Source organism: Gobio gobio (genome assembly GCF_949357685.1).
Source record: "Gobio gobio genome assembly, chromosome: 12".
Taxonomy (NCBI): domain Eukaryota; kingdom Metazoa; phylum Chordata; class Actinopteri; order Cypriniformes; family Gobionidae; genus Gobio; species Gobio gobio.
In genome coordinates this window covers 37,065,781-37,093,619 of record NC_137105.1, presented here as the reverse complement: position 1 = coordinate 37,093,619, position 27,839 = coordinate 37,065,781, and the positions used below count along the sequence as shown (strand labels likewise).

The following is a 27,839-nucleotide window of genomic DNA, read 5'->3' as shown; positions in this document are numbered from 1 at the left end:
AAACAACTTTGTTATTAGCAGGTCCTCACCCCAAGCACATGCTCTACATTTCACCACAATGGTAACAAAAATACTATATACAACACATAAATACCAACATAACAGAACATTAAAAAGTCTCTCCATTTTCTAAAATAGCACTTAATTTAAACTCTGCGAATTCAGCCCCTTTGCAAAGCATGATGGGAAGTGAAAGTCCTGTTTGATTGTGTTACTTGACCGAAACAGGTAATTTCAAAATGAAAACATCAAGGTATGTCAAAGAGTAACGGTTTTAAGTCAATATAACGTGAAGGAATTATATTTGAACCAGAAACCTATATAGTGGTGTTAAATCAAGATGAATTGCAAAGTGAACAGCATCATAAAATAATTTGAGTGTATCTAAAGAACCTTTTTCCAAAGAAACTTTTGTGCAATTGAAAGGTTCCATGGATGTCTTCACAGAACTATTGACGCCAATAAAGAACCTTTATTTTTAAGAGTGTTGTCAAGCATTTACATTGCTCCGTTTCCCATGAAAACATTGATACGTGATATGGGACCTGTCAAAAAATGATGTATGCACCAAAATAAATGGGCAGAAAACAAATATTTTTGTACAAGCTGGAACAAAGTCTCAAGTTGGAACAAAGTCTCAAGTTAAGGAGTTAAGAGTTTATACTGAAACATGACCAAAATTTATTTTCATACATCTTCAACTGGAGGCATCTATAGCAGTGAAACAAAAGTGCCGCAAGATATTGGGCTTCAGAACTCACTGTAAAACAGATATAAAGCTGAAGAAAAGCTCAATGACTTTCTTGAGTTACAGTTTTGCTCACAAGATTATTTGGAGAAAAAAACAATTCCAAGACAAAGCCATGAAGACTTCATATTTATTTAGAAAATACAATCACATGATGATCAATGTAGAGTATATTTTACATCAAATATAATGAACAGTCAAAACAGGTACATTAAGCTTATGCATCCCTTAGTTTTCACTTTGGTGAATGTACATTACCACTTTTCACTGACAACGATCAATGTCAGATTTTGAAATAGCTGATGAAGCCATTGAAAATGACTTGAAACACCTGAAATATTAAATAAAAATAACTTCCATGTTGCCTCTTCATCTCCAAAAGGAACAAAAAAAGTTAATACACATGGTCCCTAGCAAACAAACATCACCAAAACAGCACAAAGTTTTTGCAATTTAAAAATAACATTTTATATTAATTGGTTGCCATCTGTCACTTGTATTATGATATTGCACAAATGATCAAACGATTGCACTTTCAAGAAAAAACTCAGTTATTGCAAAGGAAAAAAAGTGCATATGGCTCTCTTGAAACAGTCAAAACGCCCACAACCTTCACCAGACACTTATTACAGCGAATCATTTTGAAGGCATGTGCTGCCAGAGGAGACATATTTCAAAGAAATCTCTAGACTTTGGGGTGGATGTGTCAAAATATCTTTGATGCCACTGTACTTTGAAAGAGGAAGACCTATGACTAGTTAAAGCTAACTAGTAAAGTGTTTCAAGTATGTCAGTAAGACTATGTGTGTGTGTTACTTCTCTTTGAATGGGTTGGATGGGGTGTGTCAATGATCAGGGGCCTGTTTCAGAAAGGAGGTTCAACCAACTCTGAGTTTAAACCTGAACTCTGAGTTGACTTACTCTGAGATGGGAAACTCTGAGTTTTGGGTTTCAGAACAGCTGAATTGAGGTAGTTCAATCAACTCTGAGTAGACTGACTCTGAGTTAAGCTCATGCACTCCAACTATGAAAAGCCACGATCAATGGAGCTCCGAAATTACGATTCACCATGGCAACAGCACCCAACAAAAAGACGTTTGCATACTTCCGGCTCAATACACAAGTTTAATTCTTCATTATTTTAATTAAGTTTAATTTTCATGGTATCCAAAAGGCAAACAAAGAATGTGGCAGCAGCTAAAAAAACTATGAAAAAAACAATTCAATCAGGAAAAGCTTTAAGCATAAAATGTTCATGGGTGTTGGTTTAATGACTTTACAAACATTTGACATATTAAATAAATATCATTCAGTGTCCAATGTGCAGCAGCTTTTCCCACATAGACCCTTTTCACAGTGATGACGTGTTTTAATGGTCATCAATATCGTAAATCCTGCAACGTTTTTTGTATTTTTTTTTATGTATGTACATTTATAACACTAATACTTTGTATTATATTACTTTTGCATCAAATTACAAAAATCAAGTTACCGCTGCTGTGAGAGTGTTTCTAATACAGCGTCTATGGGAGTGATAGTTAAAATTAACATCTTTCTCTCTTTTCACTGCAGTTATCAATCTTATTTTAATTTTTCCATCTTTTTGAAAGTTGTGAAATCACTATTGTGGAGTTTTTCTTTTGCTATTTGAGCAAATGGCAAATATATTTAATGTATTCTTTCATTCACCGCTATAAGAGTTAACCCAACTATGAGGACTTCAGCTTCGGAAACCCAGAAATGTGAAAAGGGTCTATGCTCTTTCACATAATGAAATGTTCTCTGATCCCACCGGTTACATTTATTAATCAAGGTAATGACATTAAACAGTTTACTTCTACTCAGGCCAGCCAAACTCCAGCACCACTGACAGATGAAGAGGAGATGGAGGAAGAATATTAACACCCAACAGGAAAAAGAATAAAGTATTTGTAGGAAATAAAGATGACTATAAAAAATGTAAATAAATGTATTTAACAGCTGTGGTGGTGGTTATGCCATATATCTCGTACTACCATCTGGCAGCATCCTTCCATCCCATACAATAATCAGTTTTCAGAAAGTGTGATGATGGGAATATGAGTGTCATAAATGCATCCAACCACTGGAAATCCTGAAGGAAATTCTAATTATCAGGTTACTTCTAGAGGATTATCAAGTGAACGTCAGGATCCTGTATAAAAGGACATGCCATTTTTGTCACTTTGACAGTGTCCTCATGATGAAAATATGAGCAATGAATGTTCCTGCAAAGAATGCTTTTCTTACTTTGTATTTTTGTCAAGTGGAAGATAATTTAATTTGTTTTAAGTAAACTTTGCTTACTTTAGATTTAGATTAAATTCATAATTTTTTTTATATTTATACTTGAAATACGACCAAAATACTCATAAGAAAAGCATTTGTGGCGTTTGAATGAATGAATAAAGTATTTAAACACTGCTGGTGCTTTAAAAAGGGGGAGGAGACTGAAAGAAACTCTGGGTTTACCAAAGAAAACCTGCTTCTGACCAGGTTAGGTTCACAGAGTAAGTGACCCTGGTAACTGACTCTGAGTATAAGTTACCTCTCTTTCAGAAATGGGCTTGGCTTACCCTGCTTTCTCGGGTTTGACATACCTCCCATTCTGAAACAGAAAACCCAGAGTTTCCCTTATTTCAGGGTTAACCTACTCAGAGTTTTCACTTAACCTCTTTTCTGAAACGGGCCCCAGGAGACTGAGGAGAAAAATATTTAGAATTAAACTGAAATTAAAAATTACACAATTGTTATTATTACCACAATAGAAATTAGAATAACATGTACACTGAAAACTCTAAAGCTCAAAATAATTAATTAGTTTGAGTAGGGTAAACTTAAATTAAACAAATTAGTTCAATTAAATTAACTTGTATGCGTATTCAGATCTTTCTTTTTTTTTGAGTTGACAAAACTGACACATTTTAAGTAATCTGAATCGTTTCATTGTTTTGAGTTTTATAATCAATCAATCAATGTTTATTTATAGAGCACATTTAAACACAACCAAGGTTGACCAAAGTGCTTTACAAGGTATAAAAGAAAACAGTAGTAAAACGAGAGACAGAAAAACTTAAATTTAACTGCAACTGGGCTGGGATGTCCATTTCCCAGCATCCTTTGCCATGGCACTCGAAAGTGAGAGTAAATGCTAAAATAGTGTTAAATAATGTTTTTTGTGCAATATTAATGTTAAGTGGGATATTATTAGTGTTTAATATTTAGATATGCTAATTTAGAAGAGTTTATGTTATGTTGGGTTTTTTTTTTGGGGGGGGGCATCATGGTGGAGCATAAGCTTGGTTTTCATTCAGCCATTGCTATGCTTAAATGCTGTCAAAGCATTGTTACCAATTAGCAAATTAGTATTTACTGAATTGGCTAGTTAAATCTAGCTAAGTTTTCACTTCTAAAAATATCTATGTTGAGATTACATGATCATTTTAAGTTAAATGTCTGTTAGCATACTCAAATATTTCAAGTTAAAGGAACACTCCACTATTTTTTGGCTCATTTTCCAACTCCCCTAGAGTTAAACAGTTGAGTTTAACCATTTTCGAATTCACAGCTTAGCATAGATCATTGAATCTGATTAGACCGTTAGCATCTCGCTCAAAAATGACCATAGCAATATTTTTCTTCTGTAGCTACATCGACGGAAAATGAAAAAGTTGCGATTTTCTAGGCCGATATGGCTAGGAACTATACTCTCATTCCTATCTAATAATCAAGGAACTTTGCTGCCGTACCATGAGTGCAGCAGGTGCAATGAAATTATGCAGCGCCTGAAAACAGTGCCCAGCTTGGTAACTTCCAACGTGACTGGCACCAAGTTAGTTGCAGGTATTCCGGTTCAAATAAATACAGTTCAGGATCTGCACCGAAGTAAATATCTTCTGAATCGTCTTTCACAAATGTCTCCATGGTAACAAGGCACGCAGGTTGTCATGTTGGTTATGATGCCGGAAGTTTGCCTATTTTCAGGTGCTGTGTAATATCATTGCACCGCTGCACCCATGGTATGGCAGCAAAGTTCCTTGATTACTACGCCGGAATGAGAGTATAGTTCCTAGCCATATCGACCTAGAAAATCGCAACTTTTCATTTTCTGTCGGCCTAAGTACACAATCTAACTACAGAAGAGTCAAGTTTTAAATAGGAAAAATATTGAAACTATTTGGCCATTTTTGAGCGAGATGCTAACGGTCTAATCAGATTCAATGATCTATGCTAAGCTATGCTAAAAGTGCTACCGCCAGACACGGAGATCGGCTGAATGGATTCTAAAACAGTGAAACTCAACTGTTTAACTCTAGGGGAGTTGGAAAATGAGCCTATTTTCAAAATTAGTGGCGTGTTCCTTTAAGAGCAATTCAAATATACAAGTAAAAAATTTAAATCTGCCAGTCCTGCTTACTTAAACTTTGAATTTATTAACTTAAAATTATGTAACTGATTACCTAAAACTGTTTGAGTTTTGCCAACTTATTCGAGTTTAGTGTAATGCGGGTGAAGACACAATAAAATAAAGTTACAAATCACTACAACTAATGATATCCATCCTGTGCATTACTGATAACCATTTAACAATTGGAATGTAACAAGACACACTACACGGCATACATATGTGGACATCCCACTTCTAATTAATATACTTTGCTATTCTGGTAATTTATGTGAGGACAAATTTCCTTAAACTGTTGCAGCAACCTTGTAAGCAAAGATTTTTCTATAATTGCATTGTATGTGACGTACTAAGGTCCGTCTTCACTGGAATGGCCAAATTTGGCTATAAAAATGCACAAAAAGAATGTTGAGTAGAATAAGACTAAATAATTTTCAGAGGAAAAAAGGGTGATGAGAAAGTCCAAACCTCAAAACCCCTCCTCATTCACATTCTACTTTAATAATTGGGGAAATAATTGTGTATATACAATAAAGTGTTTTTGTCATTGGCACTGTGGTAATAGCATGGCTTATAAACATGAACCATGGTAACATCATTATATTCAGACTTATGCATAAGTACCATGTAAAAACCATGTTACATAAATATGCAATCACTCAGTAAAATGGCATATCAAAGTGCCATGGTTACCATAGTACCACAGTACCGCCCAACTACTTATTTTGCACAGGTGGTCCTTTAGTCAACATTAATGCCATCATGGTGCAATTTACCTGCACGTGCAAATGAAAATTCAAGACCTTCGTTCATCTTTGGAACACAAATTAAGATATTTTATTCTCCTTTGTGGTTCACATAGTAAAGACAGTGCAGCGCTACCAAGTTCTACGTCAGAACGCCGGCTCATTATTGGCCAACGCGGTTCACCATGCGTGTGATGTTGACGCAGGAGTTAACCAATAATGAGCCGGCATGTGACATGGACTATTTTAAAGATTTTTTGCTACCTTTCTGGGCCTTGAAAGTTGCAATGGCGTTGTGCCTATGGCTGGTTCAGAACCCTCTCAGATTTAATTAAAAAATATCTTAATTTGTCTTCCCAAGATGAACAAAGGTCTTACGGGTTTGGTACGACATGAGAGTGAGTAATTAATGACAGAATTTGTGAACCCTTTAACTAACCCTTTAATGCTACCAAATTGTCATAATGACAGTTTCTCCTGTGATATATGGCAACGGTTTGCAGCATATAATGTGATTTATGGCTCTATATATCACAGTTGTGGCTTTAACCCAATTAAAATCCAGCAAAATATAATGAAAGCTACTTCATAGACCAATAAGATTGCATCAAAAAGTGCAATAATATGTATAAGAGGCTAGCACAGTCACAATTAAAAGAGAAAAAGAACAGAAAACAAACTAGTTCACTCTCTTGTGAGACAAACACAGAATAGAGTTTTTAAACACGCACAAAATACTTATTCAGAGGATAGATATCAGTGCAATGAGGAAACCCATATAACCCTTCAGAGATAACAGAATTACTCTCCGGTGAATATCTATTGAGGACGCTGCATACCCTAAAGGTATTAGAGCTGGGCTGAAATTCACCCCGATGTTTCAAATCCTCTCCCTCGCCGAATTAAACATTCATTAATGAAGAGCTTAATATATTAATTAGAGATCTGGCTGGTTTTTGATTAAAACGGAGGCAAAATCTTCAGGATGATGCCTTTTTTTTACGTGCTATAAATATGTAGTATCACAAAGATGAGGTTTTATTCTGTAAACAAGAACATTGAAGTCAAAAGCCAGAGGTCACCCCAGTCATCCTGCTTTGTTGATAAGCACCAACCCTCAAAAAAGCAGAGCACAATGGCAAATGAGACATAAGAACAGGCATAATCTATCTAGTCTCAGAGCATTGACACAAAAGAAGTAGAGAGCGTGTGAGGCATACAAACAAAGACTTTTCACTGCTCCCTAACACTCCAAATTCAACTAATTTATCTGTTCAGTAGAATCTAATATGAACCTGGACATCACTGGCAGATGATCTGAGAGATGAAATTCAATTTAGCAGACACACAATACCAGGTAAATTTGAATAAAGCAAATTGACAGACAGACACTAAGGAATTATAGTCTAGATCCTCCAAATAATGCTCCCTTCCCTCAGTCTTAACGTCTCAGTGAAGCTGTCCAATCGTGCTTTGCAACATGACTGGAGACAACCAGAGAACCTCAACCAAATTATATTGCCAGTAGCCCATGAAGAAACCGAACAAGACATCCGTTACATTATGGCGTCCAAGGAGAACCCTAGAAAAACCAACTAAAGTGGCCCAGAGCAGGACAAGAACACGGAGCGGGGCCGCCAACACCAGGTGGGCCAACAGAAAGCGGGCGCACATAGCAGCACGTGTGGCATGGCCTGATGGGAAGGAATAGCGGTCCACAGAGAACGTGGCAAACATGTCCATGCGGTTATGGGCAGGACGTCGGCGCCGCACTACAGCCTTCACCACGCCGACCAGGACCAGGTCCAGTACCAAAGCTGAAAAAGAAAATGACAAATGTAAGAAATCAACTAATTGTTCAAACAGCAGACTGACTAGTCAATTCTGAAAATATGCATTTTAGCACATGCCTCATTTATATATGGAAAAGAATATGCAACTCATATTAGAATACATAGATCAGGATTTCCAACCAGGGTTTGTGAGTTGATGAGAAGCTAATAATTTATTAAATTGAATGTAACTAACACAACTAATCAAAATAAAACTGAAATAGTGATATCGCTTATCAAATCAAAAGGTTGTGATTTAATGAAGTACATAGTCATTACAGTTGCGCTTTGTGTTTCAGAGCATCTATTAAGACTTCTATGACTAATATATGCCACTTTCAACGTACACTAGGTTCACTTTATTTACATTCACATTTTTGTGGATAGAAATAGACACTCCATTTCAGCAATTTTCAGCCAAAATAAAAGCTTGAGGATCTGACATAAAAGCTCAAGGGTTTAAACGTTTGAAAGTGAAAATTTAAGACATAAATATAACTTGTGTTATAGTTCTTGTAAAGAGTGAACCCAAGTGTGAACACCCTCATAATATAATTATTTAAAATGTTTTTTTTATTTTAACATCAAAATATATATTTATATATAAAATGTTTTTTTTATTTTAACATCAAAATAAAACACTTACTAAAAATAGATTAGATACTTTATGGCCCGATTTTACAGACAGGGCTTTGATCAAGCCCGGATTAGGCTTTAGTTCAGTTAGGACATTTAAGTAGCTTTTATGAATGTACCTTAGGAGAAAACATAAATGGTGTGCATCTTGAAACAAAACAATAGCACTGTTTCTTTCAGTTAAAACATGCATTTTAGTCTGGGACTAGGCTTAAGCCTTGTCTGTGAAACCAGGGGAAAGTCTACTAGCATACTATGATGACCATTAGCAAACTTCAAAAAATTGTGAACATGTTAAACGGTTAGTTCACCCAAAAAAATTCTGTCATTAATTACTTACCCTCATGTCGTTCGACACCCGTAAGACCTCCGTTCATCTTCGGAACAGAAATGAAGATATTTTAGTTGACATCTGATGGCTCTGAAAGGCCTCCATTGGCACAATGGCACTTTACACTCTCAAGACCCTTAAAAGGGCATCGTCATCACTATGCAAGTCGTTACTTAGGGTTTTTTTGCGCACAAAAACTATTCTCGCCGAATCATAAAGTTATTTTAGAACCACTGTAGTGAGATGGACTTTGTAACAACGTCTTTAGTACCTTTTAAAAAGGTCCCATGGCATGAAATTTTCATTTTATGAGGTATTTCAACATTAATATGAGTTCCCCTTGCCTGAATATTGTCCCCAAGTGGATAGAAATGTTGATCGGTGTAAAACCGAGTTCTGGCTGTCTTTCTCTGCCTTTGAGAAAATGACAGGCCAGACGAGCCAATCCTGAAGTCTCCTGGTTTGACGTCCAAGCAGGAACGGTTTCCTCCCTTTCCTCCGCCCAGAGAATCTGGCACGCCCTTGCAAGCGCTCGAGAGATCATTGCTTGTGAACGCGTGAACGCTGGCAGTTTCTCAGTGTTTGGATGTACAAATGAAAACAGAAGTCTTTCTTCAGTTCCTTCTGATCTGTGATCAGTGATTTCTTATGTGTAGCTAATTATTTATTATTTGTGCACACACTGCGGCTTCTCTCTCTCCCGACAGAAAGGTGTTTTCTATCTTGTGAGTCAGTGTTTTTGTACGTCCTCGTCGCGTCTATCTGTTCTTAAATGTGCATACAGTCTTTTCTGCTCAACATCGGCAGAGCCACATCTTTAGAGATAAACCTCACACACGCCGAAGCTCGGCCTTCAACATCCCCGACCCCCAGTACTGCATCTGGCCCACAGCTGAGGCACCAAACGCGGCGTGAGATTAAGCAGAAGGGGGGTAAGCGTGAGGGTATCCGGCTAGGCTAGCCAGCTTTCCCCACAATAAACTGGATTACATTCGATTACTGCTGTTGTGTCTTTGTTTGCACTGTGTAACGTTACTCAATGCACGTCACTGACGGTTTTCATATGATTGGAACATATCTAGAAATAATGCTATACTCAACACTTACTAACTCGTTCATCTCGCTGTAATGGTACACTGCATGTGTTACAAAGTTGGTAGAATAATGATGAAGACGGACTCGGTGTGACTGGGACTCGTGTTTATTCAGAACTCTCAGATACACACACAATAAACTCGCGCTGACAGACAGCGCTCATATAACTCAGTAGTTACTATAAATAACTTTGTTAGCAATCGCTCCGTCTCCGTGATGTCCGGTTCGCGAACGAATCATTCTTTTGAATCGGTTCTTTTTAGTGAACCGAACCAGTTCACCAAATTGGACTGAATCGTTCTAAACGGTTCGCGTCTCGAGTCAGCGCTGATCCATAATTTACTAAAGTTACTAACTTTCTGACATGAGTGACAGTCCCTCCGACTAGAAATAAACTAATAACCTGAAGTTTATGCTAGTAACTACAACAGTTCGCCCTGAACTGAGACATGCCGAGAGAACTGATGTGAAGTGAACTCAAGTCCATCCGTCTCTCTCTGGCAGACTCGTGCCTGCTCGTGCCTCGTTAAACCACGCCCCCTCCGCTCATTTAAAATGCAAAGATGTCAGCCAATCACAACAGTGGGCGTTTTTTACTGAAGTCTCACAGCAGACACGCCTCTTGAAGCAGGGCATTCAGCCACAGGGCAAACAGCAGTATAGAAAAAATGCCTTTTATTTCTAAATTATGACATTTTATGATGTAAAAATCATACTAACAATATAAGTACACCTCAGGAAACACTATAAAATAATAGAAAAATGCCATGCCATGGGACCTTTAAGGGTCTTGAGAGTGAACCGTGCATTGTGCCAATGGAGGCCTTTCAGAGCCATCAGATTTCAACTAAAATATCTTCATTTCTGTTCCGAAGATGAACGGAGGTCTTACGGGTGTCGAATGACATGAGGGTAAGTAATTAATGACAATTTTCATCTTTTGGGTGAACGAACCCTTTAAATAATTAAAATATTAACTTCAAATCTCAGGGGGTACAAGTAAATATTTTATTTTTTTAAGGGGATCGGCTGACAGAATAATTTGGGAACTAATGCAATAGATGGGTAATTTAATGGCCACGCAATAGAGATTTCCTGTATTCAACTGAATTCAATTATGATTTATTTGGGTATATTTCTGTTATAAATGTTCATTGTGCTTACATACAGTATGGAAAGAATTCTCTTTCTGTTTATGATAAATTATTTTTATGTTTTAATTTATTCTTCATTAAAAAAAAAACTGGCTCATCGTAAGTCATTTGTTTTTAAATCAGTTTTACAGTACACCATATTTAATTAAATCACATTCAATACAGACTACAAATTTAAATGCACAACTATAACCTCTTTTGCCCTATAGTTTACATAAGCACTAGTAATGCCATAAATTTGTTGGATATCCCAGTATTTCTGCATGTAGAGTTGTTCAGAATATGGGCAATAAAAAGCAAAGTGATAATCCAATGCAGCAATGGCAATATCAGCAGAAAGCACTTAATATGATTTATCTGCCAATAACACATACATCTTTACCGCCTTTCTCTAAACACAGCACTCGCTTGCTCGGTTCAGAGGCAAATGCATGCATTTAACCTGTGCACAAAACTGGAATAATCGCATAAAACATTTGCCAATAAAGCCCAGTTTCCATCCCATGTGTTCAACAGAACAAAATCTTCACTTCCTGGGAAATTGGCACAAAATAGATGTAATAAAAATGGAAGTTTTTGCAATCAGAGAAGCCACCGTGGCTCTTTTATCATTAATTATAAATGACTTGCACCTTGCAAGTAGGGACGGGGGATTTGGACTTCATTTATGACGATATTTTCTGGCATTTATTGCGATAACGAGATCAATTTGGTACCATTCCCCATGTTTTTGCTACAAGTGAGAGCTGCACGCATTCTTGAGAGCCTAAGAAAAACAAACAATGATCTAAAGTAAAACGTACCAGTCATCAAATAGGCTCCTATAATAAACAAATTTCATAAAAGAATAAAAACTGTAAATATCCAAACACCAGCCTTTTCAGAAATGTAAAAATTGCAGATATACTTTTCTTCTGTAAATGTGCAGGTATTGTTTAAATTGTGCAACTGTGCTGAAAATTAGCAATCCAAACAATAATAATTCAATTAAATGACAAGTTTGAAATGTAAACACAGATTCTGTATTTATTCATATTCTCTTGGTGCAAACAGCAAAAGTAATAATCCACTAATAACGTCTTCAGATTTAAAAAAAAAAAAAAAGCAAATAATTTAATGATAGAATTTAAGTAATTTGAACTAAAACTTGGTTATCATGTGCAAATGAAAAAGTATGAATGCATATTTGTAATTTTAAATGAATTTAGGACTGGTGGTGGTGCTTAAAGGGTTAGTTCACCCAAAAATGAAAATTCTGTCATTAATTACTCACCCTCATGTCGTTGGACACCCGTAAGACCTCCGTTCATATTCGGAACACAAATGAAGATATTTTAGTTGAAAGCTGATGGCTGAGAAAGGCTTCACACAGGCCTCCATTGGCATTCAGTACATTGACACTTCCAAGATCCATGAAAGGCACTTAAAACGTCGTTACAAAGTCTATCTCACCACAGTGGCTCTACAATAATCATACAATGCGACGACAATAGTTTTTGTGCGCAAAAAAAAAATCAAAATAACACCTTTATCCAACTTGTTCTCGACTTCCGTGTGCGCCTCCACGACGCATGCGCGAGAATATGACGCAGATCCGGCGTTCGGACATATGACCCAGAAGCGATTTGTTTACGAGCAGAGGAAGACGCGCGTGTCTAAGCTGTTGGATTCTACATTGATCGTGCTTTAGGTCTCGGCGTAGTGCTCAAAATGGGGCTTTAAGTGTGTATTTCATCGATTCCCGAACACCGGCGCTACGTCATATTCTCGCGCATGCGTCGTGGAGGCGCACACGGAAGACAAGAACAAGTTGGATAAAGGTGTTATTTTGATTTTTTTTTGCGCACAAAAACTATTGTCGTCGCATTGTATGATTATTGTAGAGCCACTGTGGTGAGATAGACTTTGTAACGACGTTTTAAGTGCCTTTCATGGATCTTGGAAGTGTCAATGTACTGAATGCCAATGGAGGCCTGTGTGAAGCCTTTCTCAGCCATCAGCTTTCAACTAAAATATCTTCATTTGTGTTCCGAATATGAACGGAGGTCTTACGGGTGTCCAACGACATGAGGGTGAGTAATTAATGACAGAATTTTCATTTTTGGGTGAACTAACCCTTTAAGACATTGGTCATTGGTCATACTGATAAGATCATAATACTACAAATTCTACAACTAATAACAATATACAATGCACTAAGGACTGGTGAGCTGCTGGGTTTATGAATATTAATCACGTTGTCTGCGTTCGCTCAAACTGATTTGCTGAAATCCAAACAAGCACAGTAATGGGGAGCGTCAGCCAATGAGATTGCCGTTTGCACATTAGTTTCCTCTTGTTCAATAAGGCTGAATAATTCCAAATGAACGCCGTTATTTAACAGGAAAATACAACAAAGAATATTGTTTACATTTAGCACTTCAATTCTGCGTGGTATGAGACTCTCTCACTCTCTGAGTGTGTGAGAAACACTGAGCACAGTCATGGGCCTCACACTAGTATTTACTCAGCATCAAATACACTTTTCATTAATTGAGATTAAAGCCGCAGTCCGCAACTTTGTTGGGTTAAAAATTATCCAAAATAAATTTGAGCAAGTACATAACCAGCCAACCATAACCAGTTCAATACTATCTGCTTACCTTAGCTCGATTTACAACAGTAAGCTTGTAATAATGTTTTTAATTCCAGTGGTACTGGTGGATTGCACTGTACACATACAGTGAGGAAAATAAGTATTTGAACACCCTGCTATTTTGCAAGTTCTCCCACTTGGAAATCATGGAGGGGTCTGAAATTGTCATCATAGGTGCATGTCCACTGTGAGAGACATAATCTTAAAAAAAAAAAATTCCAGAAATCACAATATATGCTTTTTTAACTATTTATTTGTATGATACCGCTGCAAATAAGTATTTGAACACCTGTCTATCAGCTAGAATTCTGACCCTCAAAGACCTGTTAGTCTGCCTTTAAAATGTCCACCTCCACTCCATTTATTATCCTAAATTAGATGCACCTGTTTGAGGTCGTTAGCTGCATAAAGACACCTGTCCACCACATACAATCAGTAAGAATCCAACTACTAACATGGCCAAGACCAAAGAGCTGTCCAAAGACACTAGAGACAAAATTGTACACCTCCACAAGGCTGGAAAGGGCTACGGGGAAATTGCCAAGCAGCTTGGTGAAAAAAGGTCCACTGTTGGAGCAATTAGGGCTGCACGATATGAGGAAATGCTGCGATGTGCGATAACATTGTTTAATATTGCGATGACGATATGACTTGCGATAAATATTCAAATGTGAAATGTATACTGTTCCCATGTCTTAGTGCTTTAATAGGTCGAGTTCAGTGTTGGGCAGTAACGGAATACATGTACTGGTATTCAGAATACATATTATGAGTAACTGTATTCCGTTACAGTTGCAATTTAAATAGTTGATATTTAGAATACAGTTACATTGCTGAAATCAATGGATAACATTAACCATACTTCTCTGTTTCATGAGTTTATTTACTCTCTAAATAAATTAAGGCAACTCGATGCATTTCTCAGAAGCCCCAAAATGAAAACGAAAAAAGGCACGGTTTGCGTGATCAGTCACAATGGAGTCGGAAGAGGAGCAGCGGGAGCTAGAGGTAGAGATGGAGCCAGAACAACAGAGCCAGGGCAATAAAGCGTTTCTATCTTGGAAATTCAAAAAGCATTTCATATTAAAGAAAGAGAAGGGAGAACGAAATATAACACTGCAGTGTAACTGTGCAGTGCCGCGGTGGTTGGGGTGGCGGCTACACACGCACGCCTATATTTTTTTATATAGCCATTATATATATAAATTAATATATATATATAAAAATATATATATTCGTTAAATATATTATTCGTTTATATTTTTTATTTTCAAAATGTAGGCTATTTAATTGAGATTGAGGTGTATATATAGGCTACATCAAATAAATAGCCTACATTTTGAAAATAAAAAATATAAGGCTCAAACATGCGTGTTTATTTTAGTAGGCCTACTTCCGTCAGTGAAACAACATACTACAGCCTGTAAAACATTTAAATAAATATCTGTAAATAATCTAAATATAAATATAAGTTAAATATTAGTTAAAGAAACATTTTTTTTTATATTTCCCCACAGACGTGCGTGTGTCTTATGCCTTATCCCTTGCGCTGAAAGGGATGACACGAGCAGGAAAGAAGCATCGTTTTCTAATATCTTCTTGTTTTCTCCTGATGTTCCAAAACTGATAGGCTACTTGTAGTAAAATGTGAAGAACAAAATTATCTTCCGCAGGGTCAAGAACGTAGGCTTTTTTGATTATGCGCTGTGAGAGAAAGCGAAACTAAAAATCTCCGGGGTGTATGAAATGCGCTATACACAAAAACCTGACCAAGTCTAATAGCAAGCACAAACTGTGTTAAATAAAGTAAAGTTTGAAGTAAAATGTATCTGTCCTACTCCGTTTTCTACTTTACCACAGTAAATGATGCGATATAGCCTACTCCTAAATAAATCAAACAAGGAAGAAACGTTTAATCCCCTGTGAGAGACGTAAATGAGGATTTAGGAAAATAAATAAGAGATTCCATGTCCAGTAGAATAAAATTTAGTAAACCTAGTGTTAAATTCGTGGAAAATCGTGTGACCAGAGCGCAAAACGCAAGCAAACTGAAATTTGGCTCACCACACAAAGCTTCCTCTCTCGTTCGGCATGAATCCTTATGTTTCCATGGCTGTGATGTAACATTTAATTGCGAACCTATTATTTATTTTGTAAATAAAGCTTTGTGCTTCACTCGTGTCGTAAAACAGCTTCACATACAAAAAGAAAAAAAAAAGTGTTTTGTCCGCCCACCGCCGGTGCTCCTGCTTAGTTGACGTGCAACTTTACATTCTCCTATGCGCTGATTTACTAGCCCAAGAGCCGATGGCCCCGTTTGACGTTAGCTAAATATTTTATAATATATGTTTAGTAAGCAGGATTTGATGGCCGCATTCCTACACTTATAAAACGCAATTCAATGTGGAAGTAATCCAAGTATTCAGAATACGTTACTCAGATTGGCGCATGTAAACCGTTTTCCCGTATTCATCGTGTCAGGCTGTCAGTTGCGATGTGTTCATCGCGCGAGTTCATATCGCGATGACGATGTATCGTTCAGCCCTAGGAGCAATCATTAGAAAATGGAAGCTAAACAGGACTGTCAATCTCCCTCGGACTGGGGCTCCATGCAAGATCTCACCTTGTGGGGTCTCAATGATCATAAGAAAGGTGAGAAATCAGCCCAGAACTACACAGGAGGAGCTGGTCAATGACCTGAAAAGAGCTGGGACCACTGTTTCCAAGGTTACTGTTGGTAATACACTAAGACGTCATGGTTTGAAATCATGCATGGCATGGAAGGTTCCCCTGCTTAAACCAGCACATGTTCAGGCCCGTCTTAAGTTTGCCAATAACCATTTGGATGATCCAGAGGAGTCATGGGATAAAGTCATGTGGTCAGATGAGACCAAAATATAACTTTTTGGTCATAATTCCACTAAACGTGTTTGGAGGAAGAAGAATGATGAGTACCATCCCAAGAACACCATCCCTACTGTGAAGCATGGGGGTGGTAACATCATGCTTTGGGGGTGTTTTTCTGCACATGGGACAGGGAGGGCGACTGCACTGTATTAAGGAGAGGATGACCGGGGCCATGTATTGCAAGATTTTGGGGAACAACCTCCTTCCCTCAGTTAGAGCATTGAAGATGGGTCGAGGCTGGGTCTTCCAACATGACAATGACCCTAAGCACACAGCCAGGATAACAAAGGAGTGGCTCTGTAAGAAGCATATCAAGGTTCTGGCGTGGCCTAGCCAGTCTCCAGACCTAAACCCAATAGAGAATCTTTGGAGGGAGCTCAAACTCTGTGTTTCTCAGCGACAGGCCAGAAACCTGACTGATCTAGAGAAGATCTGTGTGGAGGAGTGGGCCAAAATCCCTCCTGCAGTGTGTGCAAACCTGGTGAAAAACGTTTGACCTCTGTAATTGCAAACAAAGGCTCCTGTACCAAATATTAACATTGATTTTCTCATGTGTTCAAATACTTATTTGCAGCTGTATCATACAAATAAATAGTTAAAAAAAAATCATACATTGTGATTTCTGGTTTTTTTTCTTCTTTAGATTATGTCTCTCACAGTGGACATGCACCTACGATGACAATTTCAGACCCCTCCATGATTTCTAAGTGGGAGAACTTGCAAAATAGCAGGGTGTTCAAATACTTATTTTCCTCACTGTAAATAAGGTGTCCCGGCTAGTAGGCTATATTGCATGTGAGGATGTAGGAGGTGGAGATTTATAGCCTTTTCTCACAGCACTTGATATAATTAAACTTATCAGTTTGATGGCAGATCCAGAAAAGGTTCAAACGACAATCACCAGTGACAACTGGAGATTCACCCGTTGTAAAATGCAAAAGACTTCAGACTTTCGGGGTGCATCTCAATCAGTTTCCTAGTTCAGTAGTCAGGGCACTGATCAGGACATAAGTCAATGGGCTGACTCCCTGATCAGTGCCCTGACTACTGAGCTAGGGAGCTGATTGAGACGCACCCTCTGAGTGGCTACAGAAAAAAAAGAGTCTTCAAACAGGCTTATGCGAAAACGAGGATAAAAATGGCTTTTGAAAGGTGGCGTGAACACCGCGTTTTAAAGGGGTTCAAAGTGGACGCAGATACCGTATTTTTTCTGCTGGACAAGACATTTCAATGGTTCAATTATGTAATAGAAGCACACTTGTTCGCTTAATTCAAACAGTTTTCTTTGTTGTGCCTTTCTCGTTTGCATTATGGTAAATATAAATTATTTTGTGCTAGCTATGAGAGGGAGCAATTCACCTCTACTCCACATTCATTTGTTGGTGTATGACAGTTAGAAATTAGACTGCACAGAAATGGAAACTAAACTACAGGTAGCCCTAATACACATTAAATGTAGTCACGCTAAGATGATGTTAACACGAACAATTTGAAAACAAAGTATAATTTGCATGGTTTGACGTGATATGATAAGCGATCTCCTCAAAACATTGGATTCCTCCGCTGTGCCGTGGCAAGGCACAAATCACGTAAAGTTGATAATTCCGCGAATAACTGCAATTGCAGATTTCGAACAGAGATGGCGACAAAGAGGAAAAACTACGGACTGCAGCTTTAATTGAAATTAAAGTTGTTTTAAGGATTGCTTGACAAAGCGTGAATCTCTCAACCGCTCAGTCCAAATGCTCAGCGAGTGGAAAAATATCTGTGTGTACAAGTTCAGATTGTAGCGGTATTTCCTTGTTAGCGATAAACTCCTCTGCAGCTTCCACCATTGTTGTTTTCGCTCTGCACATGAGCTGCGAATGGGTCGCATCATCAACTCAGGCTTTTATCGCTATTATCGCGGGAAGAATAATTCTTATCGTGGGGAGAATTTTTACCCGTATATTGCAAACTACAAGATATCGCCCATCCCTACCTGCAAGCCATATTATTCTGCATTAGGAGGCGGACACCTGGTGTATGGGAAAGCAATCGTGTGAGAATTCTGAGAGGTCATTATACCCAATCATTTTGATGATTCAAAATGCTCAGGCATTTCAAAATGACCAAACCGACATTTGAGATGTGCAATGAAATTGGTCCACTGGGTTTTGTGTTGCTCATTGAGGGATCTACTCAGTAAAAGTGTTTCTATTGAGCACATATACGTTTTTTACATGCATTTTTAAGATTTATGCACATCTTGGCATTTCCATCCAGCGTTTTAAGTAATATCCCAAAATTTGCATTAAAATTGTGAATGGATATATAACTAATGAAGCGGTGTAACGCGACACTTTTTTGGAAAATAGGCTCATTTCATTTTACAACTCCCCTAAAGTTAAACAGTTGAGTTTCACTGTTTTCGAATCCATTCAGCCGATCTCCGGGTCTGGTGGTAGCACTTTTAGCATAGCTTAGCATAGATAATTTATGATGATTATCATTATAAATAAATAATACATAAACATTTAAAGGCTGTATGCTGTTTAAAGTAAACATTGTTTAATGTTTATAAAAAAGATCAAGTAAAAAAATAAACAACCATCTAGGCATAATTATTATTATTAGTAGAGACAAATTATTATTATTACATAGAGACTTAGCTAAATCTACTGTAGGCTACAACAGTAGCCTAATATATTCTGTCAATTTCTTCACGTTAAACCACACGTTTATTTTGATGGGTTGGTGTGAAGACCTTTGAGTGTCTGTGTTCATTTCATGATATGACAGTTTTCTCAAATAAAACGGTAAATTGTCATGAAGTGAAGGTTTGTGTGTTCGTGTCCTCATAGAGTGACACGCGTTTGACTGAACTGATATTTTTTAAGGGATTCTTGTAACAACAGAGAACATAATATATAGATCCATTTTTAGTAGGTTCTGTTGATGGGAACCATTTCCCTCATCATGGCCAGCTACACTTGATTTTGTATGAAATACATTTTTTCCATAATGACGAGTAGAAAGGTCTTTTCAAAATACTTTATGATTGATTACAGCTGCCACTGAACACAAGGCTTGTGCTTACCAGGATGAATTAAATGTTTAATAAAAGATGTTAAACCGGGCAAATCGCTTGGCAAAAAGACGAGCTGTGACAGATTACCTCTGGAAAGAGATCAAGCATGGCTGCCGGACCTGTGCATATCTCTGTATTTCAGAAACAAGCCGAGTAGGCCATTCAGCTCATTTGTAGTTTTAAAACCTGTCAATGTTAGTGAATGGGATGTCAAATCAACAAGGTTGTCAGTGGAATGACATAATTGCTGTCGTGGGATCAGTAAGTGAGTGATTATCGCTCCATTTTTACTGCTGAGAATCATGATTAATAAATCTGGATCTCTTGGCAGCAACAAACAGGAAGCCTTTTACATTTTAAATGGATTGCCTATAAGCCACATCAATGAAGGAAAGCCAGAATGAATGGAAAACTGCCTCACCTGCAGATCCCCCTGGCACTGAAAACACTTGGAAGGAAAGAGAGGTCCAAAAGAAAAGATCAGGGATGTTTCATAGAGAAAGCAGGAGGAAAGGAAGTGGGTTATGATTTGCTTCTTACATCAGAGAAGAAAATGAGCCTGAAAAAGCACCATAAAGAGTGGGGAATGCAGAAGTGCATTAAACCAAAAGGAATAAATGGATATCAGCTGTGTTTAAACAAAAGGGCAGATGCTGATGTATGGATGGTCATTCCATGACTTTAAAAAAAACGATATACTGAAGCTATATACTCTGAAGCTGGTCTTTTTAAATTAGAAAATCTTAATGATTAGTGGCTAAATCAGAGGTTTGTAAAATCACTCCGAATACGAACCTTTTGCATGATATACACAAGGATACGAGGGAAAAGGTTTAATGAAAAACACTTAATAACATCAGACCATCCAAAAGGCTATTTAGACTTAACAGCACAAATAACACATTTTCTACAGAAGAATAAATCAAAAATAAAAGCAACGGCTACATGTTTCTAATTTTAAACACTCCGATTGCTTTCCCCCATTGACTTTCACTGCAAGAGCATCACTAGGTTTCTAAATAGAAACTATATTTGATTTACAAACTGAGTGGCGAGTCTATAACAGGGGTTTTCAAACTGGGGCCCGGGGAGCCCACGGGGCCACAAGAGAGTACTAGGCAGGGCTCCAGACTGCGACTAAATGGTCCATTTTGCAACCTTTGGTGAGACTGAATCTGGTTGGAGGTCGCACCGGTGCGACCACCGCGGTGCCCAACTGATAAGAGCTGCCATTTCTGTTACATATGAGAAACATCGGACGACCAATGAAACGAAAGCGGATCGGAACTGCGCTACTTGTTTGAGCTGTGCTGCGCGGACCGTTTATCAGCTCAGAGCAATAATAGACATCGCAGCGCGAGCTCATACACAGGCCGATCTTGATCACGCAACACCATTACTAAACAGCGCTGGGAGATCCAGCGAGAACGCATTTGAATTCACCACAGTATTAATAACATCGCTACTGCGAGACCTAGTGGGAACTTCTGGGAAGCGTTTGGTGCAGAATTCTGTTATGAACCACAGATATCAGAGCAAACAGAGCTGACGTGGAGACCAGGAGAAACATTTTGAAACATTCAGGGGTTTCAGTCCAAAAATCAAACATTCACCATGGATTTAATTATTTTATTTTTTGATTAATTTAAAAAAAAGTTTTTTAAAATGTGGTCGATTCTCAAGGCCAAGAATCGAATTTTTTCCCTCTGGGTTTCCAGTCGATCCTGCCCGGTATCGCATATGCTTGTAGTTAAGATAAAATCGAATGGCAATCGCATCTAAGGAAGGCACGCAAATAACAGAGATAGTGACGAAATATAATGCATCATCGGGGCATGAATCAAAGCTCAGATGCCCCTGGAGGAAAAAGCCTCCATAAAAACGGACAGAGTCTGAATGACGGTAGGATAAATCGCAAGAAATGCTTGTCCTTTACTGAAAATTGCTGAAAATCATCCAATATCCTTTTTATGTTTTAGAATACGTGTATCAAAATATCTATAAAAACAAAATTGTATTGTATTTAAAATAATTGTATGCATTTGAAATATAGAGATGGGTTCTGTTTTAATGTAGGCCTACCCAAGTGTACCTAAAATAAAAATAATTTAATATACAGGTTTGTGGCTCTTAGTTTCTTTTTAATTACCCACTTGTAACCTCATGTTCACTGTTCTTTTTTATAAATATAGTAGGCTATTTGAATTAAATCTATATTCATTGAGTTGAATCGAGAATCGAAAATCGAAATCGAATCGATTTGAGAGCTTGCGAATCGAAATCGAATCGAAACATCTGAATCGATACCCAGCCCTAATAGATATCCATAATAAAGGCTAGATGTCTTACTGCGATGTCTCTAATGTCATCACCGGCGGCCATCTTGTCACAGGCAGGGCTCTGTGGTACCTGATGTAAGGCGAGTGATCTGCATGAACACAAATACTCTTATCTCACTGAAATCTTGACGGATTTACAAATGGTTTGGTTTCTTATAAACGTTATTAACGTGGCTATAATTATGGATGCTTGAACAAATTATGAATAATTTTTCATAAGTATGCAGTGTCATAACTACGTCTCTGACGTTTATAACATACCAAACCGTTTGAAAATCGGTAGAAAATTGAGCAAGTAATGTTTATTTAAAAAGTGCAAGCACCCATGAAAACAATGTTACGAGTGAGCGAGCTGCCTGTGACAAGATGGCCGCCAGGTGCGGACGTCGACCTCCATTGGCCAGCAGCGCGGACGAGTCATCTAGCCTTTATTATGGATATCTATGGTCTGGCCACTCTCCATTAGTTAACTTCCTTGAAGGCGGGTACTCTGTTGAAGTTTAAAACTATTGGATCTGCCCAGAGCCCCTCTGGATCTGCCATAACCAATCGCTAACGTTTGGTCGTGATGCATGTCATCTCAAACTAGCGCACGACATCAACGTCATCGTTCTCAGCCACTTCCTCTGTTCACTGATTGGACCGGTTAAAATTTGACTGGAGAAAACCAGAGAATATACCGCAATCCCAGACGGAGCAGTGTTGCCAACTTAGCGACTTTGTCGCTATATTTAGCGACTTTTCAGACCCCTTTAGCGCCTTTTTTTCAAAAAAGCAACTACCGACAAATCTAGCGACTTTTTGGACAAACGTCAGCTACTTTATTTTACAAATGTCGCCAGTACTGTTCTGCGAGCGTTAGGTCTTGCTTTCTCCCTGCCGTCACCTCTCTCTGCGTTTACTCTGTTTAGTGAGTGGCTGTGGCTGAGAGGAGCAGCGCGTGCCGTTGAACACACACAGCAGCTGACAGACGTGAATGAGCGAGCTACACATGAGCACACAGGGTTGCCACGGACCAATCACCATATCTGCTTCCTTTGTTTTATATTTAAAGAATTTAGTTTGACCCGTTATGATTTCCATTCTTCTCTTGTGCTTATCACTTATTTTACTCACTCTCACAGAGCTTTAGTTCATCCAGTTTCTTAAAAAAAGTTTGTTAAAAAAAAAAATGTCATTAACTATATCATACTCGTTCTACTGTATGAAAAAAAGATATAGGAAATGAGAACATATTTATTGGACAGTTGGCTGTATTGTATTATTTTATTAAGAGATTAAGATTAAGAGAGAAAGCTCATCAGACAGGCAGAACGCAAAGACGGCGCGGTGACGTCACGGATATGCTAATTGACGTATGACGTCATCTAGCGACATTTAGCGACTTTTTGGGCAGGCTTTAGCTACTTTCCTTGGAAAATAGTTGGCAACACTGAGACGGAGTACTGAAGGAAAATTCAAATTGAGCGGAAGTACGTTGGAGGGCGGAGCCAGTTTAGTGTAAAACATGAATAAATATGAATTACTAATAGTGCTGTCAAATTGATTAATCACGATTATCGCCGTTAATCTATTCTCAAAGTTGGGTTGGGAGCTGGGTCTATACTATGCAAGCTATGATGACTTTCACCTTGATATTTTAGCGCGGATGTATACCTAGCCGAATTGCACTGTAGGGGCGAGAGAACGAGTCTTCGAACCTGTGTGTATGCCTACTAGTGTTGTTAAAACTATCGATATTTCGCTATGTATCGATACTGAAATATCTGAACCGATACAATACTCATTTTCTACAGTATCGATTCCAGCTGCGCTCTCCTCTCCGACCGACAGAGAGTTGACACGCACCCGCCTCCTCTCATTCAGTCCAGTTAATCCTCTGAACATTGCGAACGGTTGTTCTGCTGGACTTTTGCAAGTATTGGTGTGACCGGTCTTAATTTTGCGCAGGGTTGCACATAACGTTAATTCTACTAATTCCCGCAGATTTCGAGCTCGCATCTGAAGCGCACACACACATACCGTAATAAAGCCGCCTCTGATAGCCTGGATGCCAGCCAAACTTAGCCCCGCCCACAACATTTTTACTCGGGCAGTTCGGTCTGGACTTGATCGGTAGAGGAGTAATTATGCCCGAACAGAAGCTGTTCGGACCAATGAAATCATCAGGGCGGGCTTTAGACGATGATGGACAGATGATCAACAGTAACGTTATCATCCACGTCATCAAAGGCGCTTGGGTTGAGTTTGTTCTAATCCTAAACAGAGAACTTGTTCGTATATGCATTCACCTTTACTATTTCTCTCAGAAATGATGATTGTGTTGGTAAGAAAACTCTGTCTATCCTTTTTTTTACAACACCAGCAAAGATCGTTTACGCTCATATTTTTCTTCTAACGTTAGGCTACTTATTCCAGTGTGCGTGCGTGCCGGTACAGGGTTGCCAAGTTTTTACAACAAAACCCGCTCAATTGCTAACGTTCCTCAAAACTAGCCAAAAACAAGCCCAATAGCTTTCCGGGGGGGTTCTCCGGGGAAAAAGGCATTTGGGGGGTAAAATATGTGTTATTTTGGCATTCCTGGGTCTGTATATCACATAATTGGGATCGCTTCAACCCGCGGACATGGCAACACAGTGCAGTTGAGTTCTGTTGACATTTGATAACTAACATTATGCGTCGCTCCGTTGCTCTGATTGGTTGTAGGTCTATCCAATTGAGGTCTTTCCTGGTTCGGTTGAAACACGCCCCATAATCACAGCCCAACGGAGCAGTATCAGACCCATATTCTGACTAGAATTGAGTATGACGACGTCAGGCTACGCCTCTGACATACAAGTGCAAAAATGAGCTCCCTTTTCCCGCTTATTAAAGGTCAAATACACTCAAAAATGTCTCAATGCCCATCTTGGTGAGTTTTAACGTAAACACAGTCGTAACCAACTCACAGGAACAGTGGGATCCATGCGTGCGCTAGGTCTTAAAGGGACATAAGTTATTTATTATTCAAACTACAAAAAGACAAATGATCACTTACGAGCACACATATTCTGAATGCCTTCGGCAGAATTCAAATGAGCCATTTTAATCTAGATTAATCTTGGAATTAATCTAGATAAAAAAAATTGTATTTATGCCCACCACTAATAAATAAATAAATATACAGGGAGTGCAGAATTATTAGGCACGTTGATTTTCTGATCATATTTTTTTTCCAGGCACATTTGACCAATTCCAAACCACAGTAATCCTAATAACTACTATTAATTTAGTATTTAATAATGTATAAGTGATATATAATTGTTCATGAAGGCTGGAAATGAAAAACACCTTATATTCAGGTGTGCAGAATTATTAGGCATGTTTGCCCATGCCCATGAGAAGGATGCAATACTAATGCAATACTAGATATTGCAGTTAAGGCATGACCATTGGACAGTGAAATGCTCGTTGGGTCAGCAGGATCTGACAAAAACAGGTGGTGAAGAAAAGACACCTATTAACCGCAAAAGAATTAAGAATTAAGGTGAAGAATTAAGGGTGAAACCATCAGGAACCCTTTAGTCTCCAGCGCCACCATTTTCCAAAGCTGCAACCTACCTGGAGTCTCCAGAAGTGCAAGGTGTCAGGATCTCAGAGACTTCAGTTAGGTAAAGAATCCTAAAAAATGACCCCCACTAGATAAGAATCACAAACTGAAGTGTTGTAAAATACATGAAGCCTGCTTTTTTTATAGGCTTTATAGGTTTTATAGGTTGAGGACCAGCACCACATCCTCTAGTACCACTGTTTGAAGAATTCATCTTCCAGAATCTGGCAGTACGCTTTGGGAGTTCATTTTAGTCCATCCTGAAGTCCGTTTTGCAGAGATGGACTAAAAATGAACTCCCAAAACATACTGCCAGATTCTGGCAGATGAATTCTTCAAACAGTGGTACTAGAGGATGTGGTGCTGGTCCTTCAAGAGTCACTCTCAACCTATCTGTCCATAAAGCCTATAAAAAAAACCTTCTTCATGTATTTTACAACACTTCAGCTTGTGATTCTTATCTAGTGGGGGTCATTTTTTAGGATTCTTTACCTAACTGAAGTCTCTGAGATCCTGACACCTTGCACTTCTGGAGACTCCAGGTAGGTTGCAGCTTTGGAAAATGGTGGCGCTGGAGACTAAAGGGTTCCTGATGGTTTCACCCTTAATTCTTCACCTTAATTCTTAATTCTTTTGAAGTTAACAGGTGTCTTTTCTTCACCACCTGTTTTTGTCAGATCCTGCTGACCCAACGAGCATTTCACTGTCCAATGGTCATGCCTTAACTGCAATGTCTAGTATTGCATTAGTATTGCATCCTTCTCATGGGCATTTAATACTTTTTGACTTTTCAGTCTGAGTTAAATCTCTTTTTTCGCTCAATTTATCTGTAAAAGAAAACATGCCTAATAATTCTGCACACCTGAATATAAGGTGTTTTTCATTTCCAGCCTTCATGAACAATTATATATCACTTATACATTATTAAATACTAAATCAATAGTAGTTATTAGGATTACTGTGGTTTGGAATTGGTCAAATGTGCCTGGAAAAAAAATATGATCAGAAAATCAACGTGCCTAATAATTCTGCACTCCCTGTATGTGTATGTGTATGTATATGTGTATGTGTATGTATATGTGTATGTATATATATATATATATATACACACACACATACATACAAATATTTCTTAAATATATACATGAATGTGTGTGTATTTATATATACATAATTATACACAGTACACATATATTATGTAAACACAAACTTATTTTGGATGCATTAATAGATTAATCGATTTGACAGCAGCAATAAAAAAAAATCTAATTAACTACATATATTTGATTACAATTAAATTGATTAAATTAAATACATTTTGATTTAAATCAATAAAACCATTTAAATAACAAAAATAAAATGTAATATTTTTATTTAAATACAGTTCACAGCACAGCACTAGCACACAGTATTATTTGGGTCTTTATGCTTGCAAATATATAACTACCGGTACAATTTTAGAATGGGGGTCCTTAACGTGTGGATAATCATATTTTGGGGTCCGTAGCATCTAAAAGATTAAAAAAAAAATCGCTGGACTATACATTTCTTTGTAACATAATAATAGCGCATTACCCATGAGCAGGTTCAGCATGACCTCCTGACCGGCGGCACTGTCGCTTTTATACAGGCAGTACGCGGCACCGGCCAGCCACGGTATCCCGTGTCCGGAGATCTCGATGAGCTTCATGAGCGGCCGCACGCTGCCCCATGACGAGTCCTCACAGGCGCACACCCCGAGCCGCTTCGACAGCCACAGGTCGATGGCCAGCAGAGAGCTGAGCGCTATCCCGATGAAAGACGGGTTTAATTTCATGCAGTCTTCCTCCGGTAACTGCTGCCCGCCGGTTGAAGAGGTGGACGAACCCGAACCGCGTCGTCGGTTGGGGCTCTCGGAGGCTCGAAGACGAGCCGATGTAGGATCGGAGCCCTGCCTCTGCAGCAGGTGCGGCGGGGGAGTTCGGCTCAGAGAAACGAACTCATAGCGCCCGTTTCCACCGGCACACGGAACGCTGCCGCTGCGCCCCGAGCCGCTCCGCGCTTTAGGAGAAGGCATTTTACTTCACTTATGCCAAGACAGACTAGTCCGAGATTACTGGAATGTCTTTTGTTTTATTAAATAGCGTTTGGATGCGTCTTTTTTCAGGTCATAGTTTTACAGGTGATGACAGAGAACTCGTCTGACTGGACTAGCCCGCAGCGCCATCTTTGAACTGCAGCTCTCTGCGCAGTGCACGCTGGGAGAAATGATTCAAACTATTCAACCATGTGACTAAATTACAAAATAAATTAACGTAGTAATTACATTAAATAATTAATTATTTAACCCCAAAT

The 27,839-nt window shown here is 38.4% G+C and overlaps 1 protein-coding gene and 1 long non-coding RNA gene across 3 annotated transcripts in view; one reads left to right on the top strand and one right to left on the bottom strand.

Moving 5' to 3' along the window:
• Nucleotides 1–27,839, top strand: part of LOC307135048 — a 910,342-nt gene that overhangs the window by 394,138 nt on the left and 488,365 nt on the right. The window lies entirely within an intron of this gene.
• plpp6 (phospholipid phosphatase 6) lies at nt 3,475–27,734 on the bottom strand. 2 transcript variants are annotated; one of them, XR_013817583.1, is made up of 3 exons: nt 27,081–27,734; nt 5,101–7,734; nt 3,475–4,275 (listed from the first exon to the last, which is right to left on the bottom strand). XR_013817583.1 is itself a non-coding variant. In XM_079830433.1 (2 exons), exons 1-2 carry the CDS (start codon nt 27,559–27,561, stop codon nt 7,367–7,369), a joined length of 849 nt encoding a protein of 282 aa, XP_079686559.1. In that variant the 5' UTR covers nt 27,562–27,734; the 3' UTR covers nt 5,020–7,366. The 2 variants fall into 2 exon arrangements, 1 of the variants encoding a protein (XP_079686559.1); XM_079830433.1 differs by lacking the exon at nt 3,475–4,275 and having other exon boundaries at nt 5,020–7,734.